The sequence below is a fragment of the Vanellus vanellus genome (assembly GCF_965231255.1).
Source record: "Vanellus vanellus genome assembly, chromosome: 6".
In the NCBI taxonomy this organism is placed as follows: Eukaryota; Metazoa; Chordata; class Aves; order Charadriiformes; family Charadriidae; genus Vanellus; species Vanellus vanellus.
The window spans coordinates 30821073-30843935 of NC_138911.1; the positions used below are offsets into that span (position 1 = coordinate 30821073).

Here is a 22863-nt window from a genome sequence, read left to right on the forward strand (position 1 = left end):
AGCCTCCAAAAATCATTGTGTTAATGCCATAAGAAAAATTTTAATTTTAATGATAAATGTGATTTGTATTTTTGGAAGAAATTATCACATGCATGAAAAATGAATTTCTCTGCTGAAAACATCATGGGGTGTAATTAGATGCTGTTCTGAGAGCATGTGAACAGAAGTGATTTCAGGCTGATGAGTCAGTGGCTTAGGGCAACAGTCAGATGACATAGTTGTGGGGTTTTTTTAGATGTGTATATAAGTATGCATTAATAAATAAATATGCATATTTGCAGTTTACACAATTAGGAACTGTAACAGTTTGTTTTACTCGAGACAGCCCTAATGTCTTTCGGAGCGGGGGACTAAAAAAGAAGATGTGATTACATAGCTCCTTTTGGAACTGCGCTTGTTAGCTCTCATCAAAAATAAGCAGCAGTGAGAAAGTCCAGAGGTCTTTTGAATGCAGGTGAGCAGTACAGCCAGCTTGATCATAATAATTTCAAATTCAAGAAAATGAAGTGGTCACAGCACTGGTACAAAATGCCCTTCTCAACTGCAAGAATATATTACTGCAATCAACAATTGCTGATCTCTGTAATTAGGGCCTCCTACATGCTAAAGTAGCCTTTGGCCGTTTTATATGTAGTCTCTCAGTGCAGGATCAGAGCACATGGATATTGTTTCCAATAGCTAGATGGCTGAATCAGAATTATTAGCAAGCTTTCTAGAAGGGAAGCTTGTTTTGTATTCCTCTTCCAGACAATTTGCTGTATGGGAGAAATAAAAATGGTGAACATCAGCAAAGCTTAGAAATTTTCAATTATTTCCCACAGATGCAGTATGTTAAGGACTAGCATCTGTATTTGCATCATACTTCTTGCAAGCCATCAGCAATTTTATGGTTTGCTGACTTTGATCAGGAGCTCTGCACTGTACCATTAGTTTGTCAGTTGTGTGCTTGGTGTCAATAATATCCAGAGTGCAGTTAGCACTGGAAGAAGAACACACAGAGAGGAAAATCAGAAAACGTAACCCCTTTAAGGATGCTTAGATGCTCTGGGCAATGCATTTTCCATTTGCAAGCTCAGTCAGGAAGTCCCAGCTCTGAACGCTTAAGTATTTTGAATAGTTTCCAGCCCATCATTTTTCCACGTAAAGGCTGTGAGATTGTAGCCTTTAAAATGCTGAAAGTGTTTTAGTGCTTCGGGTTGGAATCATTTCAAACTTCTCCCTCACAGATGGTTGCACTGTTAAGGAATCGGCCTCTCTTAAATCGGGAAATGATGCAATCTATTTTGTTAGTCTGAGACAGATTTCTCGGGGAGATCCTTTCTTACTCCAAGGCAGACTTCTAGACGAGCAAGTGGTTTTGATCTTTCTATAGGACTTATAAATGACCCTTCTTGTTCTAGCAGCCGACAGAACACTTTGTCATTTCTTTTCAAACAAGATTTAGAATATTTTATTTACATTATTGAAAAACTAAATGTTTTGAACTCTGTGCTAGATTCACTGTTCCAGTACTTATAAAAAGGTAAGATTTTCTTCCATGCCTCCATTTTATAACTGGATTTTTATTCAGTTAAATAAGACCCTGAAAAAGGGTCTGGGAAAACAATAATAGTTTCCATATTCTGAGCTTTGAAGATCCCAGTGCTGTTGGAAAAATAATGGGCCTCTTTCTCAAATGGAAAATGTGATGACTTCTGGAATGAATGTATTGTAAAGGGACACTAGAGAGCAGATGAGATGCTTTTGTTTGAAAAGCATCCTATACTTTGTGAGTGTGCATGCATGCACACTACAGTTACATTTTTTTTTTAAAAGTGTGGGTGATACAAGTATTTTTTTTTTTCCTTTATGTGTATCACTTGCTAAAGGACTAAATTCCCATCTTTGGCTTAGATTTTGCTTTCATTTAAAGTTAAGCAAGCTGTTATCATGTAAGGATGGATTCTTTTTGACAATGTCAGAAGTACTTTTTTCCATCTTGTTGAATTTTATATTCATCTTGACTTACATTCTAGCAGTAGATAAATTGTTTGATGCAAATAAATCACATCTTTCAGTACTCTGCCTTCATCCACACTTTTGTGGTGTTCAGTATAACAAAATAAGCCTAAATCAGTGTGAGGCAGGAAGTAGATTCCATCTCCGAGATAAAACATTCCGTAAAGGGGTGTTTTACCAGGTATTGTATGACAAAGGTTTGCTGCACAACTCAGGTGTTTTTTTAGGAGTCACTGCAGTACAAATGATAACTAATCATCACCTTAAAAATGCAAACGAGGCATATTAAACTGGATTTATGTGAAATACAAGCCTGTTGAGGTTAATTTTGTGTCTGCTGGAATTTGCATTTTGCAAGGGGCTGGCAGTGCCTCTACAGCGCAGCAGCACACTGCCCTCCACCGGGGCCCCGCTAGTCACAACCATCACTCCGACACAGCAGGCTCTGCAATGCAGCATTTCTTTCATTTGTTTTCAGTGGGATTTTTGTCCCCCTTCAAAAATCAAATCAAATAAAAAAAACCAAACAAACAAACAAAAAAAAAAACCAAACACAAACCAACACAAACACCACCACCACCAAACCATGAAAGCAGAAGGTATAAAAACACCACATGTTTGATACCATTATTTGAGTACCCCCTGGGGAGAAATAGCATGAAGACTCCCAAGTGTTGGAGGCTGAAGACTAGTTAAGTAAAATGGTAAATATTCACAGGGGTTGATTCCTAATTCTGTTAGCTGCGTGAGCAGAGCCATTATCCAGAGGCAATGGCAAAAAGCCTCTTTGCAGGATCTGTATGTAATTAGTAGCAGTGACACAGTGACATAGCTGGAAATTTCTTATGGAGTTTGTTATACATTGTTCTGCGGACAAGCTGAAAAAAGTTCTGTACTTCGAAAGTACAAGACATTTTTTTATATGATGTCCCTGCATCTGAAGGATGGACTGCAATTTTTTATTTTATTTTAAATAAAATAGTTACTCTAGTTGAGAGACTGCTTGGAGAATGGACTAGCATCCAAGCAGAACATCGTTATGGTCCTGATGTTGGGTAAATTGTTGGGTAAACTGACTGAAACTTCCTGAGAAAAATACTCATTTAACTCTTTCTAAATCTTTCACAGGGTTGACTCAGCATTTAGTTACAGACTACAAGCAAGTGGTAGAACTTCTGGAAGAAGGAATAGCTAAAAGGTATTTAATAAAACAAACCCATTCCATCTTTATTTAACACTTCTTTCTCCATGTGTTGATTTATTTTACTGACAGTGTTGCCGGTGCTTTGTTGTGACAGGGTGTCAGATTTGCTGATCCTGCACGATGTACACGTAATCATAGAATCATAGAATGGTTTAGGTTGGAAAGGACCTTGAAGATCATCGAGTTCCAACCCCCCTGCCATAGGCACGGACACCTCCCACTAGACCAGGTTGCCTAAGGCCACGTCCAGCCTGGCCTTGAACACCTCCAGGGATGGGGCCTCAACAGCCTCTCTGGGCAACCTGTATCACCCTCAAAGTGAACAACTTCTTCCTAATGTTCAATCTGAACCTGCCCTCTTCCAGTTTAAAGCCATTCCCCCTTGTCGTATCGCTAGATGCCCTTGTAAGAAGTCCTTCCCCAGCTCTCCTTTAGGCCCCCCTTCTACTGGCAGACCATAATAAGGTCTCCTCGGAGCCTTCTTCAGGCTGAACAGCTCCAACTCTTTCAGCCTCTCCTCATAGGAGAGGTGCTCTAGCCTTCAGATCATCCTCGTGGCTCTCCTCTGGATGTGCTCCAGCAGGTCCATGTCCTTCTTGTGTTGGGGACTCCAGAGCTGGATGCAGTACTCCAGGTGGGGTCTTACGAGAGTGGAGTGGAGGGGCAGAATCACCTCCTTTGACCTGCTGGCCACACTTCTGATGCAGCCCAGGATACGGTTGGCCTTCTGGGCTGTGATCGCACACTGCTGGCTCATGTTGAGCTTCTTGTCAATCAGCACCCCCAGGTCCTTGTCCTCAGGGCTGCTCTCCAGCCATTCCCCGCCGATCCTGTATTTGTGCTTGGGATTGCCCTGACCCAGATGTAGTACCTTGCACTTGGCCTTGTTGAACTGCATGAGGTTGGCTTGGGCCCACCTCTGCAGTCTGTCCAGGTCCCTCTGGATGGCATCCCTCCCCTCCAGCATGTCTACCTCGCCAAACAGTTTGGTATCATCGGCAAACTTGCTGAGAGTGCACTCTACCCCACTGTCCATGTCGCTGACAAAGATATTGAACAGTCCAGGTCCCAGTACCGACCCCTGAGGAACACCACTCATATGTTACATATCCTCATATTATCCACAATGAGGGCTACAAGCGCTCATATAGTTGTTTCTTCAAAACTGATCCCATGCTGACTTACCCACAAAATTCAACCATCTGTCTGGGATAAAAAATGCGTCCCAGGAAAACATTTTGCTGTAAACAGACTTGGTTTTCTGCTCCATTTGCTCGTGGCCCTTTAGACTGTATAGCTTTCAACTCACTTGTTAGTGTAACTTAGTGATTTAAAACTGCTGAAAAGATAGTGTATTTTTATTTAATTTCTAAAAGCATTTGTTTTATAATTATTTGTTTTAAGATTTAGAACTATTTTTTTAAGTTCTTAGTCTAAATCATGCCTGTTTCTTACAAGAGAACTGTGGGAATTGGCACACCAGTGAAGCCAATGATTTCAGCTCTCATTAGTCTAGATACTTTTTTATGTTTTCAACAGGGAGCCTTCGATATCAATGCAACTGCTGTTACAGTGATGCAAAAGAGTTATATTTGAAATGATCCTCCAAATATAAATAACAGTCCCAAAATTGATATTAAGTCTTACCATAAGAGAGGACAAGATTTTAGAATATCAGTGATGCTGGGAAGTAAATAAAAAGCTGCATTATCACAAAAACATAAGAATATACAGCAGGATGAAGCTTTGCTGCTTCTGCTTGTAGCAATCAATAGATGCAACTCTATGGTAAGAAGAGACTTTTTCAAAACAACAACAAAATTCCAGTCTGTCTACTAGTGTAATCGTACAGTTGTGTCATTGTTAAGGAAATAGAAGATGTGGAGAAAACAAAATCAGAGGTTCAGTATTTTATGTGTGTTTTTTGTGATGCTGAAGGTTCAAACCTTGTCACTTGCATGAAACCAAGCAACTTCTTTTTCTGAGTAACTTTTCAAAAACTTATTTGGAATATACAGGAAACTCTTATTTACCTATAATCTTTATTTTTATGAAATATTCTGCAGAGTATTTATTACCACATTCTAAATGCAAATAAACTAATTTAAAACATCTGCAGTCTGGGAAATGATGCAAAAAGAACATCAGCAAGATCTTAGGGATAAAGAATGTGGGCAACAGGTTGCAATTACCCCATATGGCTGGAGGTAGGAGAGGAGCAGATGTGATATGTTGGCTCCAGGTCGGACTATACAGGAAAGATAGGAGGGGAAGCTCCCCTTGAACATGGGTGGTGCCTTTCAAGGGCAAGCTCCTGTACTAACAAGCAGAGTTTACTGAAGGCCTTTTTACTACCGGTTGGTTTTATCAGGCCATCTCCAGCCCTGCTCTGGCTGCACCTGTCCATTATAAAATTAACAAATACAAGTTTCAACATGCAATCATTATTTTTGTTGTAACTCTCAATGCTATTATTTTATTTTTTCTTGACACTTTGCAAGACTTAGTCTCAAATGCTTAAGAGTAATTTTTTTTAAATACAGGAAATACAAATTTCCAAAAGCATAACCCTGGTGCTGTGTAAAGCAAAACAAACAATGAATCTAGATAATAGTATTTGAACAGTTAACAATATTAAAATGTACACTACGTGCCATGATGAAATAGAATATATGAAAAACTAACACATACATTCTCCCTTAAAAATGCTCACGTGGGTTGTGAGTATTTGAGATGTGAACTTGCCCTCCAATTACCCTGTGCATTGTCAGAGGTGAGAAGCGAGTGCTAACACTTCCTCCTCCAAATCCTGGGGCGCTTTCTATTTCTCTTTTGCTTTATAAACTTCAGTGCTGTTCCTTTATATTGTCTGGCCACTGTAGAGCTGTTTTTTCTTCTGCCCTTTACCTAATTGTTTGTCTTCCTCTTCCAACATCTGGACACTAGTTCACATTCTCCCGCTTCCTCAGCTTAGGCGCACTTACGACCATGACGCACTACGCTGCCTGTAGCTTTTGGCAGTGCTTGCTCACGTGGCTGTGGAGGTGTAGGAAGCTGAGAGCAACAGGGAGGAGAGTCTTGGAGTCCCTTGGCCTCCTGCAGCAGGCAGTCAGGGGCATACACACAGCTGCGGCTCTCTATTGCGACTGGTCTCTGCAGTACTCTGACAGCTGAGTTCCAAACAAAAACGTGGTTCCACAGTCCTTGTCTGCACTACTAAAAATTGCCTGCTGTTGTTGAGGGTGAGCTTGGCAAAACTGATGCTAAACACTGCATGTGTAGCTTGCCTTGATTATCGGCTATAAGAGCGACAAAGGAAAAGACCTGTGACCTGGCTTTGGCCCTAGGCAAAGCCCTGCTTTCTTTTGCTTTGTCTAATCAAAACAACAACAAAGAAAGTGGAATTTCCAAAAGTTCACGTTACAGAGACAGTGGGAGAGTGCTGCTGTTTCTCCTCCTCTTGTGCCTGGTACCTGCTAGCCAGAGTGCAGTGGATCAGAGGGCTAGAGATGGATGACCAGTCTTTCCACGTGTTAAAGCCAAGCAAGTGCTACATGAGTGAATTACAGTATTCATTGGTACTCATACGGGTAGACTGGCTAATCTCATTGGACTCCTCTAACTAAAACTACTGTATCAGTCCTGTGACAGAAGGGAGCCCCAGAAGTGGTATATGAAGCTTTTTGGATCCTTTGAAGTACCAAGAAATAAAAATGGGAACAATATGAAGAAAATGTACTGAGCCAGTACATTCGGCGGTGTTGGGAATGAGCTGTATGAAGCAGTTGCTGGCTGTACTTCTCTGCTGTATTCTACCCTTATGCAACACCTTACACCCGTGCTGTAAGGCTGATTTAAGATATTTCTTCTGAGTGCTACTGGTCAATGAAAACACCTCTAACTGACTCTCAGTTTCCACCCTTCCAGGTCCTCTGTGAAACAGTCTGTGATCAGATCCAAGAATACAGCCTACCATATTCTCCAAGTTTTACATTCCTTCATCTTAATTTACCTCCTGTATTTATTATTTTTGCTTTCCCTGCATACAGGGAAATAAGCCTTTGTAATTGAATGGTTTGTTCTTCTCTCTAGAATCACAGCAGCTACACATATTCACAATGCCAGCAGCAGATCCCATGCTATCTTCACCATCCACTACACTCAGGTTAGCTAAAAATAATCTAACTTCCTTTTCTCTTCTCTCTCAAAAAGCATTGTTCAATGTGTTGTTGTGCATTGTTTACTTGTCACTGTTTTGTGCTGTTTGTAATAATCTTGGTGGAAGCTGTTACTTACTTCCTTTGGATCACACTGCAGATGTGTTACGCTTCCCACACTGCCTGATGTGTTGAGTGTTTACTGAAGTGTTCTTGTTCCTTTGTGGAAGCTTATAGTCAGAAGTGATGCCAAGGACTCACTGTAAAAAGAAATGTTTAAAGTTTTAATCAACCCTTTGAAATGCAATACCCCTTCTAGGATGCTGTGAAAATTACATGTGAATACTTTTGAAGTTATGTTTTGTCACACTTGTTTAGGATCCTTAATTGAAATAGAACATTAGCTTAACACTTACCAAAATTTTGTATCTGTCCAGCTTTTCAGATGTGCTCATCTCTTTAGCATTTGGCATCCAGTACTCTTCCAGAAACAATGCACTCTTTCTCTGGAGGAATTATATCCTTCCCTGGCAGGGAAGTCGTTCAGTGATCCAATAGACCTTTTCTATCTCACATTTCTAACATCCTGTAATCACAGAACATTTTGAGGCATTTTTCAGTAGTTTCACAAAAGACCTTTAGAATACATTAGCGGAAAATAACTCTGCAAGATCTACAAGAAACCCTTTCACAGTCGCTAGGCAGTAAAGGGTTTTTTTTAAGAGGAAATCAGCATAAGAGGGTAGTTTCTCTGTTGGGTGAGAAAGCTGTTGAGTTAATGGTTTGAACATAGTCAGTGGGTCAAGGTCACAAAGAAAGGCAGTGAGACAGTCGTGTAAAACTCAGTCTCAAACAAAAGAGCACATCTATTTTGGTTTTTTTTTTAATTAATGAAAAGGAATAATCTTCCTTGTTTACATTTTTCTCTTCAGGCTATATTGGAGAACAATCTCCCCTCTGAAATCGCAAGCAAGATCAACTTAGTGGACCTTGCAGGCAGGTAATAATATACTGAGGGGCAAAAAAGTAATTTTCTCTGAAGATGCCGGTGGTACTGCCTTAAAAGATGACATTTAATATTTTAAAACTTCATTAAACTAACAAGAAGCCTGACTTTTGTATACAATAACAAGGAATATTGAGGGAATATTGTCTCGGTCATTTGTTCTTCTGTGTTGGGTATTGGATTTCATTGAGGAAGGCAATTCCTGGGTCCTCAGATCCAATACTGTGCTGTTGCGTACATTTAAGGTAATTCCATTCAACCCCGTATCTTATTAAGTGGCTTTTCCAGTTGCTATTGGTGGAATTATCAAATCTGAGCTTGAAAAGAGACAGAAGAAACAAAAGGAATATATTCCTCTTGGCTTCCTAGCATGGGTAGGGGAAAATAGTCGTATCTCACTGCTTATGTTTTTCATGTTCCAAAAGTTCCTAAGTCTCTGGTCTTAGCTATGCATTCAGTGGGAAACGTGGCTATGCTGGATGTGACAGAGAATAGAAAAATGGAAGCTGTGCTGAAGAGTTACAGAACAGTTGGAGAACAGGACATTTTTTTTTCCTCGAGAACATGAATCACCATGCTTGTCTGAGCAGAGAAAGTAGCACTGAGGGGATATACAGACTTGTGCACTAAGCCAGTCTACCATTGCAGAGTTGTGAAATGTATGTTGTTTTTTTTTTTTTTAATTCAGAACCGCTATGATTGGGTTGCTCCGTTCAGTCTAGAATTTATGTTTTCATGGGTCTTTAGCAGTAGTTTGTGCCAGTGGCCTTGGCTCATGGCTGTTCGGACTTTCTGAACCGGAGAGCAATGTAAAGTATTCAAAGCATATGTTTTTTTAATTGCAAAGCTTGCAATTTCTGTTTTCTTGTATGTCAGGATGTTTATTGATTGTATGTTAATAATGAAGCATTTTTGCTTGGTTTGCATTGTCTTTTCCATGCTTTTGTGCTACAGTGAAAGAGCTGATCCCAGTTACTGTAAAGATCGAATTACCGAAGGTGCCAATATTAACAAGTCATTAGTTACACTTGGAATTGTCATCTCAACTTTAGGTAAGACAGTAGTTCTTTATATTGAAGCATAGTGATAAAAGCATAGGACTCGCTCACCACGTCCTGTGTCTTAATGTTTATCAATATTTACAACAAAAGACTGAACAGAACAGTTGTGTTGTGTCTTCATAAACTGTAATGCCATCTGAGAAAATTAAATAGCCATGACAGAAAAAGGTCACCCCTTTCCTGAGCTCTGTGGTATTTCTCCTTCAGCACAAAATTCACAGATGTTCAGCAGCTGCCAGAGCATAAACACCATAACAAGTGAAGGGGAGAGCAGTCATGCGGACAGTCCTTCCACAGGCAGCATCAGTGGGACCAGGCGACCGGCTTACATCCCATACCGTGACTCCATCCTCACCTGGCTTCTGAAGGACAGTCTGGGGGGCAACTCCAAGACCATTATGATTGCCAGTGAGTTTGGTTTCTATTAATTGTTAACATTTTGCACTACATTACCCCCTTAAAATACATCTCTATTGCAGTGAGAAGACAGCTGTATCACTTAGAATCTGTCCTTGTAAATATTTTCATAAATACTTCATAGGATACTCAAGGAAATGGAAAAGGCGTGATGATTGTGCATGATATTAAACTTAAGAGTTTTTCCAAGGTCATAGTTGATTTAAAGTGATTTATTAAGTTATAAATGCAGTCTTGAGAAGACGTTCTCCGTGAGCTTGATGAAATATCCCTAAGGATACTTTTGGGTTTGTTTTTTAAAGAAGCAAGACTAAAAAAAATCCACCATTTTGAGAATTGATGGGTTAAATGTATTACTTTTTAAAACAGTGATTGTTTTCTATTTGTTTTCTGTCTGTAGCTATCTCTCCTGCCAGTTCCAGCTACAACGAGACCATGAGTACCTTAAGATATGCTTCAAATGCCAAAAATATTATTAACAAGCCCAGAGTGAATGAGGTGAGGCCTTGAGTTCTGCTTTTCATTCTTATTCCATTTTTTTGTGTGCATTATTTAAGGTTTATTCAATATATCTGCTCTCTGAATAAAATTCATACCTCTTTTTCCCATGTTAATGAGAACTAAATAGGAGCCTGGATATTACAGAAATAATTTCCTTGATCCTGTGCAGCTTAAACCATTTAGATTTTCACACCTATTTTATATTCTTCGTCTCTTTCCATTGAGTTTCAATCCTCCTCCTTTTTCAATTTTTATGATATGTGTGTTTATCATATGTCTTTATCCTAAATATTGGCAGAGTTACAGAACCGTTAGGATTATATGCTACTATTTAACCTGTTACTTTAAGTGCATAACCCTTGCAACCCTTCCTTTAGACATGTTAAATGAACTGTGTTAAAGTTGCAAAGTCAAGAATTCAAAAGTTAATACGCCAGGCCTAAGGTAGCCTATGTAGTCTCTATTTGCCATCTTTTCAGTGCGCAAGATGAAGTTTTTAAATACATGGGAACAGTTTTTGCCCCAGAACCCCTGTTTCATTCATTGCATTAAATAGGCCTGTTCCAGGTATGAACTCTGACTGTACGGCAGTTTCATCTGTTCAGTTGTGTAGGGGTCCTTCACAGGCTGCACAAGTTAAAGGTGGCAGGATATTAAGGGGGGAGCCTGATGCTGTCTTGGGGAACTGGATTCTGTCACTGCCCCTGCTGCAGCATTCTTGTTCAATGCTAGTCCACAGGCTTAAAGCAAACTTTCAATTTGTGCTTGTTCCTCATTTTCCACCCTTAACCCCCAGTCCATATTTATCAAAAGGGAAAAACGTAAACTGTCCCAATCAAAGACATGCTGTTAAAACAGATTGATTAGCAGTTGTGGAGGTTGTAGATACTATAGTGGCGAAAACTGGCATAAAAAAAATCCATGGGGAAATGCATAATTTTGTCTGGTTTCACAGCAAAATTCAAATAGCACATAGTAATCAAGATCTATGATCACACACTAGAAATATAAAACTCCTGAATTACTGCTCTTTAACTGAGCATTCTTTACCTGGCATTCTGCGTGAGGCTGCCGTCCTATGGTGATCATGTAACTTAAGGACTGAATCACAGTGTATCCATTTAAGAGGACTGAATTAAAGGTTCAAAAAAAGTCTTAATTCCAGCATTTCCTAATCTTTGAGCGGTTGACTTTACAACTTTAGTAGTGTTCTTTTGTGATTTGGCCTGGGTGTATCAAGATTTTATCTGTAGATAAAAGGATAGAATCTTAGAGAGGTACTTCACTTACTTGCTTTCTTAACGATACTCTGTTAAATCTCGGGCAGAAGGAAACCCTTCTAATCCAAGGTTTCCCAAATTTAATTTGCATCCATATTACCAGTGCCTATAACTAGTTTTTAGACATCACTAGTGGCAGCAATAGTGTGTTTGGTTTTCACAGCAGCTGTTCTCAGCTCTGTGACAGGCCACAAGCAAGCAAACACTGTCCTCCTGGGTTGGCCTCTTGTTACATAGAGCCTCTCAGCCTCCCAACTTGTGTGCCCATCACTCCCTTGCACAGCCCATGCTAGACCTTTAGCTCCATCCCTTCAGCTAGCTGCTTTCTTACCCTCACTGCAAATTGACCTGAGCCAAAGTGTCTCTGGTAACCCAGAGATAGTTGACTCGTGACTCCAAGAGTTTCTCTGAACTGTCTGCAAAAAGCTGGTTTCCAGAACCTGCTTGTGCAGAGTTGCTGGCTCTGAAAGGGAGATAAATGCCTCCACACAAGCAGGCTGGAAATGCTTTGTGTATCAGCTGCAAGGGGTTTTAATATGACGGTTGGTGACTTTCTGACTTAGTCTTCTCTAACCCTCTGCATGACAGAAATAACAGCTTTTTTTTCTGACCTGATGGGACTATTTTCGAGGTAAATCCATAAAAGTAGTGAGGTATCCAGCTATTGTCACAACGGGAAAAGAATCCTATGGTAGGTATATGTTCAGAAAAAAGATAGAACAAAGTTTATGTGAAAAGAGAACCTACCAAACATAGGAACCATCTACGCCTAGGCAGTATATCCCAGAGGCCTGGCAGAGTGGAGCAAGGAGTACTGCTGTGAGAGTGCCTGTTGTCCTCTCCTCCTGGGTCTTGGAAAAGCTCTGCATTGATTTCTTTAGCTAGATTTTTTTAAAGCATGATTTCTCCAACATCTGTGTCTCAATGTTTCAGGATGCAAATGTAAAACTGATCAGAGAACTGCGAGAAGAAATTGATAGGCTGAAGACTATGCTGAATAGCTTTGAACTGGTATGTAGGAACACTTCCTAGCTGGAGCTCTGATGGTGCTTTAGGTAGCTACAGTAGTTTGCTTTCATCTTATCTGTTTATCTTTCCATGTTTATTGTAACTGAGGGGAAATTAAACTGTTCTCTGAGTGATTTCATGATGATTACACGGCTAGCTACATTTCTGTCATTCCTCCTTTTTCTGGCATTATATTGATAATCCTGAAGTATAAGCAGTCGTGTAATGATTAGAAAGGATTTCCTTGTCTGTCTTTCATGGAGTTGGATGGTTTTGTTGTCCAGAAATACCATGAAATAGAAATATTTTATTTGTAGGGATATGGAAGCACAAAGACAGTACAAAATATTAATCATTGATGTAATTTCCCTGCCAGACTTGTTACAATCCCCTTTCCCAAAAAAATGAACTAGTAGACCTCAACAGTCTGTTGGAGGTTTCACCCTGCCTGCACACTCTGTCTCCCAAAAGAAGTTGTGAACATCTGTGAGCCCTCACAATACAGTTGACACTCTTTGTGTTTTTCTCCTTCAGAATAATAGTAGCATCTTGGTTTTCCATGCCACGGAGAGCATGTTTTGCTGGGAGAGACTGGAACTACAGTCCAGGATTATTTACGCAGAAGTATCTCCCTGTTACTGTTCTTTCACCAGTTCTTCACAAAAAATTGCATGCAATAGCTAGGGAGATGTAGGCTACATGCTAGAAGAAGTCAGCATCAAATGGCTGTGTATTTTGTCTTTCCTTCTCCCGAGTTCACCTCCTTGAAATCCTGGAGAGTGAAAGAACATGTCTGGCAGTTGTGAATAAGGAAACTAACATGTAGATCTTGGTGGCTGTCGTTTGTACAGAGGAATTCTAGTCCTTCTTGGAGCGATGACAGGGATGGAAATCTGACTGAGCTGGTTCTTCAGAATGAAATGAAGGTGTGTATGATCTATTTGATGCTGTAACTCTCTTCTGTTTCACTGGGCTGGGGGGATAGCATTGCCATAGTTCTGAAACCACAGTGACAATGTTTTTGTCCTAATCCTTTCCTGATTTCTCTGAATATGCAGGAAATTGCCATCCATAATGCATGTTGGGTGCTCTCTACCAATTTGCGATGAAAGTCTTGTGTCCTTAGTGGAATACTGTCCACTGAATATCACTAAGTCTGCACAATCTCCTCCTTGTTTGAAAGCTGTCTCAATATATCACAGTAATTCATTATACAGAGCCTCTCTCTTCTAAGATTAAACTCCTTCAATTTATCAAAGGAAATTATTGTGCAGTCACCAAATTACTAAGAAGGTTTCGTCACTGGTGACTTGGAAAGGTTTTGGAGATCTTAATTTTAAGTTTTGCTTAAAAACAGGCAAAATAACTAGTTAGCATGATCATATATCTTTCTGACATTTTGGAGGATGAGTCTTCAATAGATTAAACCTACTTCACTCGGTGGTAGTATAGTTTTTACCTGATTTTTTTGTTGCCACAGAAATGTACTGCAATTAGAAATACACCTGCATTGCAACTGGTAAAAGAATTTTGCATCCAGTAACTGGGAAAAATCCTGTTCTTTCTGAAGGAATTTATGTATGAGAAAAATTAACCTGCTTAGTCAGTCAAACAGTTTCCTCTCCTATTCTTTAAGATTGAGCAATTGACCAAAGACTGGACAAGTAAATGGACAGACAGGAAAGCCATCATGAAAGAATACAGTGTGGACATCAACAAAGAAAAAGCTGGAGTAACAATAGATTCTAGTTTACCTCATCTAATGGCCATGGATGATGATATTCTCAGCACAGGAGTGGTGCTGTATCATCTCAGGGTGAGATATTGTCACTTGCCTTACTTTTGCGTTGAATTTGAAAACACTTGTTTTCTTTGTAAATGGAGAGTGGTTAAGGTATCATTACAGCAACAGCTATGAAAAAGGCTGCAGCCCACAAGACACAGATAACTGAGGGGAAAAAAGCAGAAAAGGTTATGTGAAAATGGAGGAGGAGAAGAATTCATATATGGAATAATAAGTTGACCTCTTATGAATGCATGTGCAAACTATTTGATAATGTATCATAAGCAAAGGCAATAGTAGTTTGTCCACAAAGCATGAGGACAGGTGTGTGTGTGTGCGTGCATGCATGCGTGTGTGTGTAAACAGAAAGGATGTTGCCTAAAGTATACCAGACATGCTGGTCCAGATTTTACTTGGTACTTGTATCCTTGACACTGGAATACTTCTACATGTGTAGAGTAAAGGTAAAAATAAGCTTTAACAAGCACAGCTCACTTTGGCAATGACTTCTATATGCTGCTGGCCAAGCAGATTTCAGGTGTTTAGCTTGAATGCTAATTACTTGTGATCCCACTTGAGTGTCAATTTTCCAGGATAATATTCTAGCCTCATAGATATTGTTTTGTTGTGTAGCTGCTCGTTTAAGGCAAGATTTTCACCAAGAAACTTTCATAACACCATATGCATGTTACTCCACATTGCATCTTATGATGTGCATGGCTAGGTCAAATAGTTTTAGGGTATTTTTTGTTTGGTTTTTAGTAAGTCTGTGCTAAGCTGGACTTTAACTTTTTAATGTTGTTTAAATGAATGGAAATTACTGCAATATTGATACACTTTAACATAAAAGGAATGATTAGCAAAAAATGTGTTAAATGTGGTTGAAAATCATGTATCTATCTACTAAAAAAATATCTTAATCCAAATCTAGGGTTTGTGCTACTTGATACAGTGTAGGGACACAGCATTATTTTTTTTCCTGTTAAAAAGCTGCAACAAATATTTGAAACAGAAATCATGCTGTTCTTTATCATGTTGAAAGAAACTTTACAAATTTTTCTTGTGCCAGCACAAAGAAATTGTACCAGGTAATAATTAGGGACCTAGTAATAAAGTTCAGTGCTGATCAACATGCAACTTGAACTACTCAATCCTACATTAACATTAAATATTTATTACAAGCAATTGCTACTACTTAAATCTTTTTTCATTATGTGCCATTTTGGAAAGAGTAAATATTTTCACATACTAATTTTGACAACACCTAAAGTAATTTAAAGATATTAATTTTAATGGAGAAACCTAGTTTGAAGGGTCACCTGAATTCATTAGTGTCTCTCTGTCACACTAACATCTTTGTCCCCTCTTTCTTTGCTCCTAGATGCTGCCTTTTCTTTTCTTTGTGCTTTGCATCTTTTAGACTCTGGTGTCTATTACCTTCATCTGAACAGCAAGAAGGTAAAACATTAGCAGTTCCTTACATAGCAGGGCTTCAACATATAGCAGCACTTTACATTGTACTTCTAGAGAGAGGTCATGGCAGCAGTTTTCAGATCATGTGGAATAAACATGGCATTACTCTATTTTAGTCTCTTGAATTGCACTAATCAATAGTGTGCCTATGCTTAAAGAACTTTTCCTTCTTAGGTTCTGTTCTTTTTATTTCTGGCTTTCATTAACAAAAATATGTTTTCCCTATAATTTAACCGACATTTTGCATAGCTTAAAAATATGGGATTTTTTAAATATTGTTTTAGAAAAATATGTACTTCACAAACGCTTTTGAAAGTTAGAGTACTCCCAAAACCAAAGGGGGAAAGCAATCTCACTCTTTATGGTTCTATAATGCAGCTTGGGAATTCTACCCTTAGTCAGGAAGCACTGCCAGAAGACAGTAACAATGTAAAAGCACTTCAACAGATATGAAGATTTACCTTGATATGTTAAGGTGAAGTTGTGCGATCATTTCATCCGAATCATCTATCTTTCACGTTTTCAGGTAGAATACTTAATACTCAAAAAGAGTATAAATATTTAAATTATTAGCTCAGTAATAGCATTTGAAAAAAATGAAATCAATGTGGGCCTGGCCTATGTTATGGCTCTGTTTTGTTTTCTTCTTTAAGTTGAGTTAGTTTGCTTGTATCCTATCTGTGCCCTTGCTTTCAGCTGCAATTTTTAGTTGTACTTAAACTTACCCAGAATCATTCCACTAACTGGGATACTGTTGTGAATTTCATGAGCCAATACTGCTCTAATATACTTTCCTGTATTAAACTGTATTACCAGAGAGTTATTTCAGCGCATTGGTAAAAAGTTTCTTTTGGAATTAGAATAACTATTTCTTTGCTTAGCCAAGAAGATAATTGATAAAGAGGCCTTTTAGGAGTTGGTTTACTTTGTATAAAATACATGTCGCTAACTCACTTGACTGGGGGGGTGAGTCAAAGGCCATATGGATAATAAGTTTTCTACAAGTTGGGGCCAAGCCAGATGGATGTTTTGTGGTTGAATCCACTGAACGTTAAGCTGACATGTAACTTGATAATTACTCCAAAGCAGGGACACTGTGCCCAATCCAGCTTTCAGCCTCTCCAGCAAGGGAGTCTCAGCAGGGCTTGTAGCAGAGGACTTTGTTAGTTGGTTCAGATAGCCAACTTCTGTGAGGAACTGAATGATAATCATTCTCTTCCAATGCACAAAACCACTGTGATTTACCCATAATTGCCCATCACTGCATCGTCTTACAGCAATGTACAGCTTCCCTTTTCCCAGTATTCAGACTTCCGATTACTATGTCTTGCTTCATCTTTAAATCTAGGCTATAATATGCTTGGAGCTGGAAGCATATTTGACTTATTCTAATTAGAATACAAAAATCAAGTAGTTTAATGACCATAATTACTTTTAATATGACTGAAAGTTGCCACTACAGTCGTTTTAGAGTGCATTCACTAATCTGTTTACAATAATGAAGTATAGTGTCTCTTCAGAGGTGGGAAATGATCTTGCTTTGTTTTCCTAAGGAAAAAAATAGAACTGGGAATGGAACATACTAGACAGGTAGTGAATTCATTGCTTTTTTCATAGTTTTTTTCTCATAATATTGATTACATTACTGTGTTTTATTGAAATTTGTACTGTACCATAAGAATCCTGTCTCCCTTCTATCACTGGCCCATAATATGGTTTATATTTGCTTGTTCTGGAGACTTTTGTTCCTAGGCAGTTCTTTTATTTGAAGTTATTGATTCCTCAAGTTGGGGAACTTGCCTTTATACCATAATAACCAGGAAGACTTTTTATAAATGTCACTTAAGTTTTGGAAAAAAAGTTCTCCTTTAGTAGTTAGTTTGAAGAATTCATAATCTATGACAAAGTTCCCTTATGAAATAGGAATTTTGTTACTTTTATATCTGAAAAGCCTAGTTAAATGAATAACCATTTTGCAGCTTCTTTCATCCTGCATGGATATTTATAAGAAGAATTATCTAATTTCTGCAAAGAACGAGTCTCGCTGTAGGAGTTCAAAGCATCAAAACTTGTATTCATATTCAAAATATTTGTCTCAAGCACAGTCCAAAAATCATCCACTGAGGGTTACTTCATCTACTGTAGTCGTAATAGGAGAAGCTGACATAGCCACAGGACAAGAAGTAATTGCATCACTATGGGGGACAGTAGGCTGTAGGATTATGAAGTAGTAGATAGAGTTTGCTCTAAACAATTCAGTCATTCAGAGATTGTTTATTTTGGGTATTTACTAAAATGCCATACTAAAGCTTTTTTAATTATTATATATAATCCACTTTCAGTAACCAACTTTTAAATGACTTCTTTTCTTGTTTTAGGAAGGAACAACCAAAATTGGAAGAAGTGATTCAGACCAAGATCAAGATATTGGTAAGAGAATTATATTACAAATTATTTTATGGTATGGTCAGGCCAAACCAAGAGGTTTTTATTTGTCATGTGTAATAGCTAAGTAATATTTCTGTTTGTCAGCTTTCTATATAGAAGAAGGTAAGTAGAAGAGATTAATTGTTTAAGTTGGCTAAAATAATTCAGTTATTTTTTGTATAAGGGGTCAAAAATTCGATGGTCTTGACTTCATTGAGATCGCTTCAGAATATATTCACACTTTTCACATGCTACCCTAGAGTTTAAAAATATCTTCATCCAACATCCAAATCTTGGTATGTTCTACCCTAAACTAGTGGCACAAGTGATCATGAGCCATTGATAAACCTTTTCAACTCTACTTGGACAGAGTATTTTAGATATAAAATCCAAATTATCCAGAGTATTTTTTAAATTTCATTTCATTTGCACTCTTAATTTTAACATTCAATCTCAAGAGCTACGAATTATGATAGCTGAAACTTTATACTGAAATTGGAAACTTTGTGGAATCTCAGCTTTGGTTAGTTCTGCTAAGTTTGGTTAAGTTTGATTATTGTCTGCCAGTAGGTTATTAAATATAAACAATAAACGATATCATAGCAAGAAGAAAATTCATCATAATAGAATAATTTGTACATCAGCTCACAAATCAGAAAGTAGCGTTTAGTTTTCCAGAACCAGAAATACTTTTAAAAAGCCATCTCACTATTTTCAATCAAGTAAATTTTTTTCTGTGGTTAGGTACTTTGCTATCAATCAAAGAAGACAATTTAATCTCCTTGGTCTGCACATGACATAGTTCTCTGAGCTATGAAGTACGTAATCATAGTGTCAAACAGTGCGTGGTATTTCATGCTGAGGAAAATAGTGCAAACCCCTTCAATAGATGAGATAAAACAAATCTATACGTTGTAGTTTTGCAGGGACGATGGATTGAAAGGGATCATTGTATGATAGACAACAACTGTGGGATTGTGACACTGCGACCAGTTCAGGGCGCACACTGCACTGTGAATGGATGTGAAGTCACTGGATCGTGTCGTCTGTCACAAGGTAAGGCTTGCTTTTTCTGTGAATGCTGCATTATAATCAACTTACCTCTGGAGTTTAGAGACAAGGATTTATGGAACTCATGCAGGTCTAGGAAATACATCTCTGTCTCCTACCTAGCACCACAAAGTTTGATCCATGGCTGGAGCTTCCAGACTGGGAGAAATAAATTAAGTACTCCACAGAAAGTAAAATAAAGACATAGGTCAATATTAAGACTGCTTTTGACAGCAGTAGTCTGTAGCCTTCTGAAAAGGGAAGACGTAGTCAGAGGCACTGTTGTGGAAAGTGGTGGAGACTGGTTCTAAGACAGCTGACCACTGGTAGGTTTTTTTGGCCTTTGTGTAATATGGTTGAAATTACTTTCAACTTTTCCACAGTGTGTCTATGTGGAGGGTACTAGCCACTGAGTCATAAGCTACGGTGAATGAGCTCAGATGAAATGGATCTGGCTCCCATATTTTCAGGTTGTTTAAAATGAAAAAAACCAATAAATTTCTGGGAGTTTGCAGTAATCTGGATTCTTTAAAAGACAGTGTAAAAGCAAGTTTCCAGCAGTGGGTTGGTTATGTTTTTGATATGAAGTCAGGCTGGTCTTTAATATGAACAGGGAATTTACTGTTATGTTGAGTTTGCAGAGATATCCAAGATTAGTTTGCTCAGATGCTGTCACTATGGAATAATAACTCTGCTGTTCCATAGTGGCAAATTTTAAAAATAGTCTTCTGCTCTGTGATGGTCAGAAAACTGTTGGTTTTTTTGGTTTTTTTATATTTACTATTCTGTAGTAGTTTGTATATGCTGTAGTCTGTATACTGGAGTTAAGAAGCTGCTAACAGTCTAGGGACCAACTGTTTGATGAATTATGCCTCTGTAGATTTCTAATTTTTGTTCACAGGGGCCCTTGTTGTCCTTGGCAAGTCTCATAAGTTTAGATTCAATCACCCAGCAGAAGCTGCTATCTTAAGACAAAGAAGATCAGTAAGTTCTAAAACTGTATTTTTCTCTCCTAATTCTTCATTGATTTTCCTAATTATTTTCCCTCTTAAAAGCAAGCCTGATGATATTTCTTCTCATCATCGTATTCACTTGCTTCATTTCCTCTATCTAATGGTCTGTAATGACACTAAACCTTTTGTGGGAGGACAGTAGTGCTTCTTTCAGATGTGCTTAGCAAAAGATGATGCAGATCCCTTGAATAATTTAGTGTTTCCTATTTCTAGTCACGGCTATGGTAGGATTGAAACAAAGGCAGAATGCTGCAGTGAAAAGATCAGTTAAGAATCTTTCCACATTTGATAATTTTCTGACTTATCTCCTTTCTCTGTCTTTTCACCATCCCAAATGAGGTATACTAGAAGAAATGGAAAATTTATGGAATTACATGCTTGAGTATTGATGACTCTGAAAGCACTTAATTGTTGCATATATCAGAAATAGATAAAATATTTCTTGATATGTTAATCTCAGGAACTAACTACTGCAAGATATTTTTTGGTCAGCTAGTTCAATAATGTTTCAAAAAAAATAGATAATTCTTAAAATGACTGACATATATAACTAAAAACCCTAAGCAATTTTCTGGTTTAGGACATAACCATATTACCAGATGATATTGGCAAGAATCTACCTTTTAAAATGAATTTTCTTATAATAACATCTTATTTCTGCTCAACTGTCCTTTTGTACTCACTTCTGTAGTTAAGGGGCTTAATTTCCATTTGTATTCATTGTTAATTTCTTCATTAATGAAACGCAGTACATTAAACTACAAGAAGAGGTGTACTTAGTAACAAATACTTAGGAATTTTGCAAATTATCAAAGACTAAGCAGAAGTGTAAGTGGGATTATAAAATCACATGGGAGGTATTATGCAGCATTGCACACAGTAGTTAGCAATGGCGGTTTTAATGATAACTTGGAAGTTCCTGGGTTGCTGTGATAGCTTTTCTTCCCGTTCTCATGTTGTATTTTTTGTAGATTAATGAAACCCCACGCATTCTGAGTTCTGGAGCTTTGGACTGGCTCAACTTGGATGGAAATTGCACCCATTCTCCTCACTATATTCTTTCTTCTCTTGACTAGTAAGTTAAAACAAACGAACAATTACTCGTGTGGGATGATGCCTGAAACCAGGACTTGGTTCAGACAAAACTAAGTTGTATACAGAATGAGTCCCATCATGTTTTCAGGTGACCAAATAAAAGTGTCTGAGAAAATGCATTGGCCAACTAATATACAGTGTTACAATATCCAAGAAACAAACCTGAAAAATTATTTATTGATGCACAATCAAGAAAATGCCTCGGATGAGACTGTCAGACAGCCGTAATTCAGTTCACTTGCAAATCTGCATTATAGCTGTTTTGATTTGTGAGCTAATGTATGATTTCTACAATATTCTTACTTTGGCGCATAGAATGGACTTTTCTAGATATGATCTAACCAAGGTAATTATTACCAATTCATTTTCCCCGCTAATTTGTTGTGGAAAGCAGGAGGTTGGTTTGTTCATAAATTCCCTTTAGTTCAAGTCCTCATTGAGCCCTTCATCTCAGAAAGCCATTATGACATCGTGATTCTCTCCTTTTTTTTTTTTTTTTAACTGAGCAGTAAATGAGGCGTATACTGCTTCCCAAATGTGGAAGAACTGCTCCTACTCACAGTGTCTAATGTATGCTTTTCATGGCAGAGCCTTTCTGAAAGGGAAAGGATTGGTGTAGTGAAGATAGTGATTAATATGTGTCAGGAAAATGAATTAAGATATCTTCTGTGTTTCAGTTCATAACATTGAAAACGGAATATCACAGAATTAAATGTAATTGGGTTCTTTCTCTTTTTTTAATTCCTCTCAGCCTGGCACATTCAATTGACCCGTTAAAGGCAAGAAACAGCCATCTTCTCATTCATATCTGTTGGTAGTTCTGCTTCTTGCTAGTGTTTTTGGTGTGGTAACATACTGGAAATCTTTTATCTCTTTCTAGAGGAAGTATCTCATCTGGTTTTTATGAGCATAAAATGTTATCTCTCTTTTGAACATCTCTTCATACTTCTAGTCAAACAGCTTGCTTTCCACCTTTGATAGTGTGTTTCTATGTGTTCTCTTTAATGTATCTAATCTGCATTTGCTTTTCATTTCCTGCAGTGATACCTTTCTATACAAAATGGTATTTAATTTTGTTTCTTTACTGAGGTACATTTTACACATCACTGGTGTTATTTTCTTTGTAAAAATTACAAAGAATTTAAAAATAAGCATTCATCTAATGACCTTCAAAAGTAGATACCGAGTTGCTCGTTACATGGGTATAAACATCAGAGGTAGAGCTTTTGTCACAGAAATTTGTTGATGGTCCTAGAACAACCTGCAGAAATCCTGAAGCACTGTGAACAGTTTAGCACAGAATAGCACTTGGTTTTCCCTTTTTTAACCTGACAAAACTGCAGAACATTTCTGATTGATTTTTTTTTTTTTTTTTTTTTTTCCCCCAGAC

General features: G+C 38.0%; 1 protein-coding gene across 1 annotated transcript in view; it reads left to right on the forward strand.

The window, feature by feature from the left end:
- Positions 1–22863, forward strand: part of STARD9 (StAR related lipid transfer domain containing 9) — a gene marked incomplete at its 5' end in the record, with an annotated part of 115350 nt that overhangs the window by 58043 nt on the left and 34444 nt on the right. Inside the window, 13 exons of the mRNA XM_082485299.1 lie at positions 3127–3196; positions 7295–7367; positions 8292–8359; positions 9320–9417; positions 9634–9834; positions 10244–10341; positions 12558–12635; positions 13484–13558; positions 14269–14448; positions 18267–18318; positions 19234–19371; positions 20267–20349; positions 21350–21453. Coding sequence (XP_082341425.1) covers positions 3127–3196; positions 7295–7367; positions 8292–8359; positions 9320–9417; positions 9634–9834; positions 10244–10341; positions 12558–12635; positions 13484–13558; positions 14269–14448; positions 18267–18318; positions 19234–19371; positions 20267–20349; positions 21350–21453 — 1318 coding nt within the window. The remainder of the gene's footprint in view (positions 1–3126; positions 3197–7294; positions 7368–8291; positions 8360–9319; positions 9418–9633; positions 9835–10243; positions 10342–12557; positions 12636–13483; positions 13559–14268; positions 14449–18266; positions 18319–19233; positions 19372–20266; positions 20350–21349; positions 21454–22863) is intronic.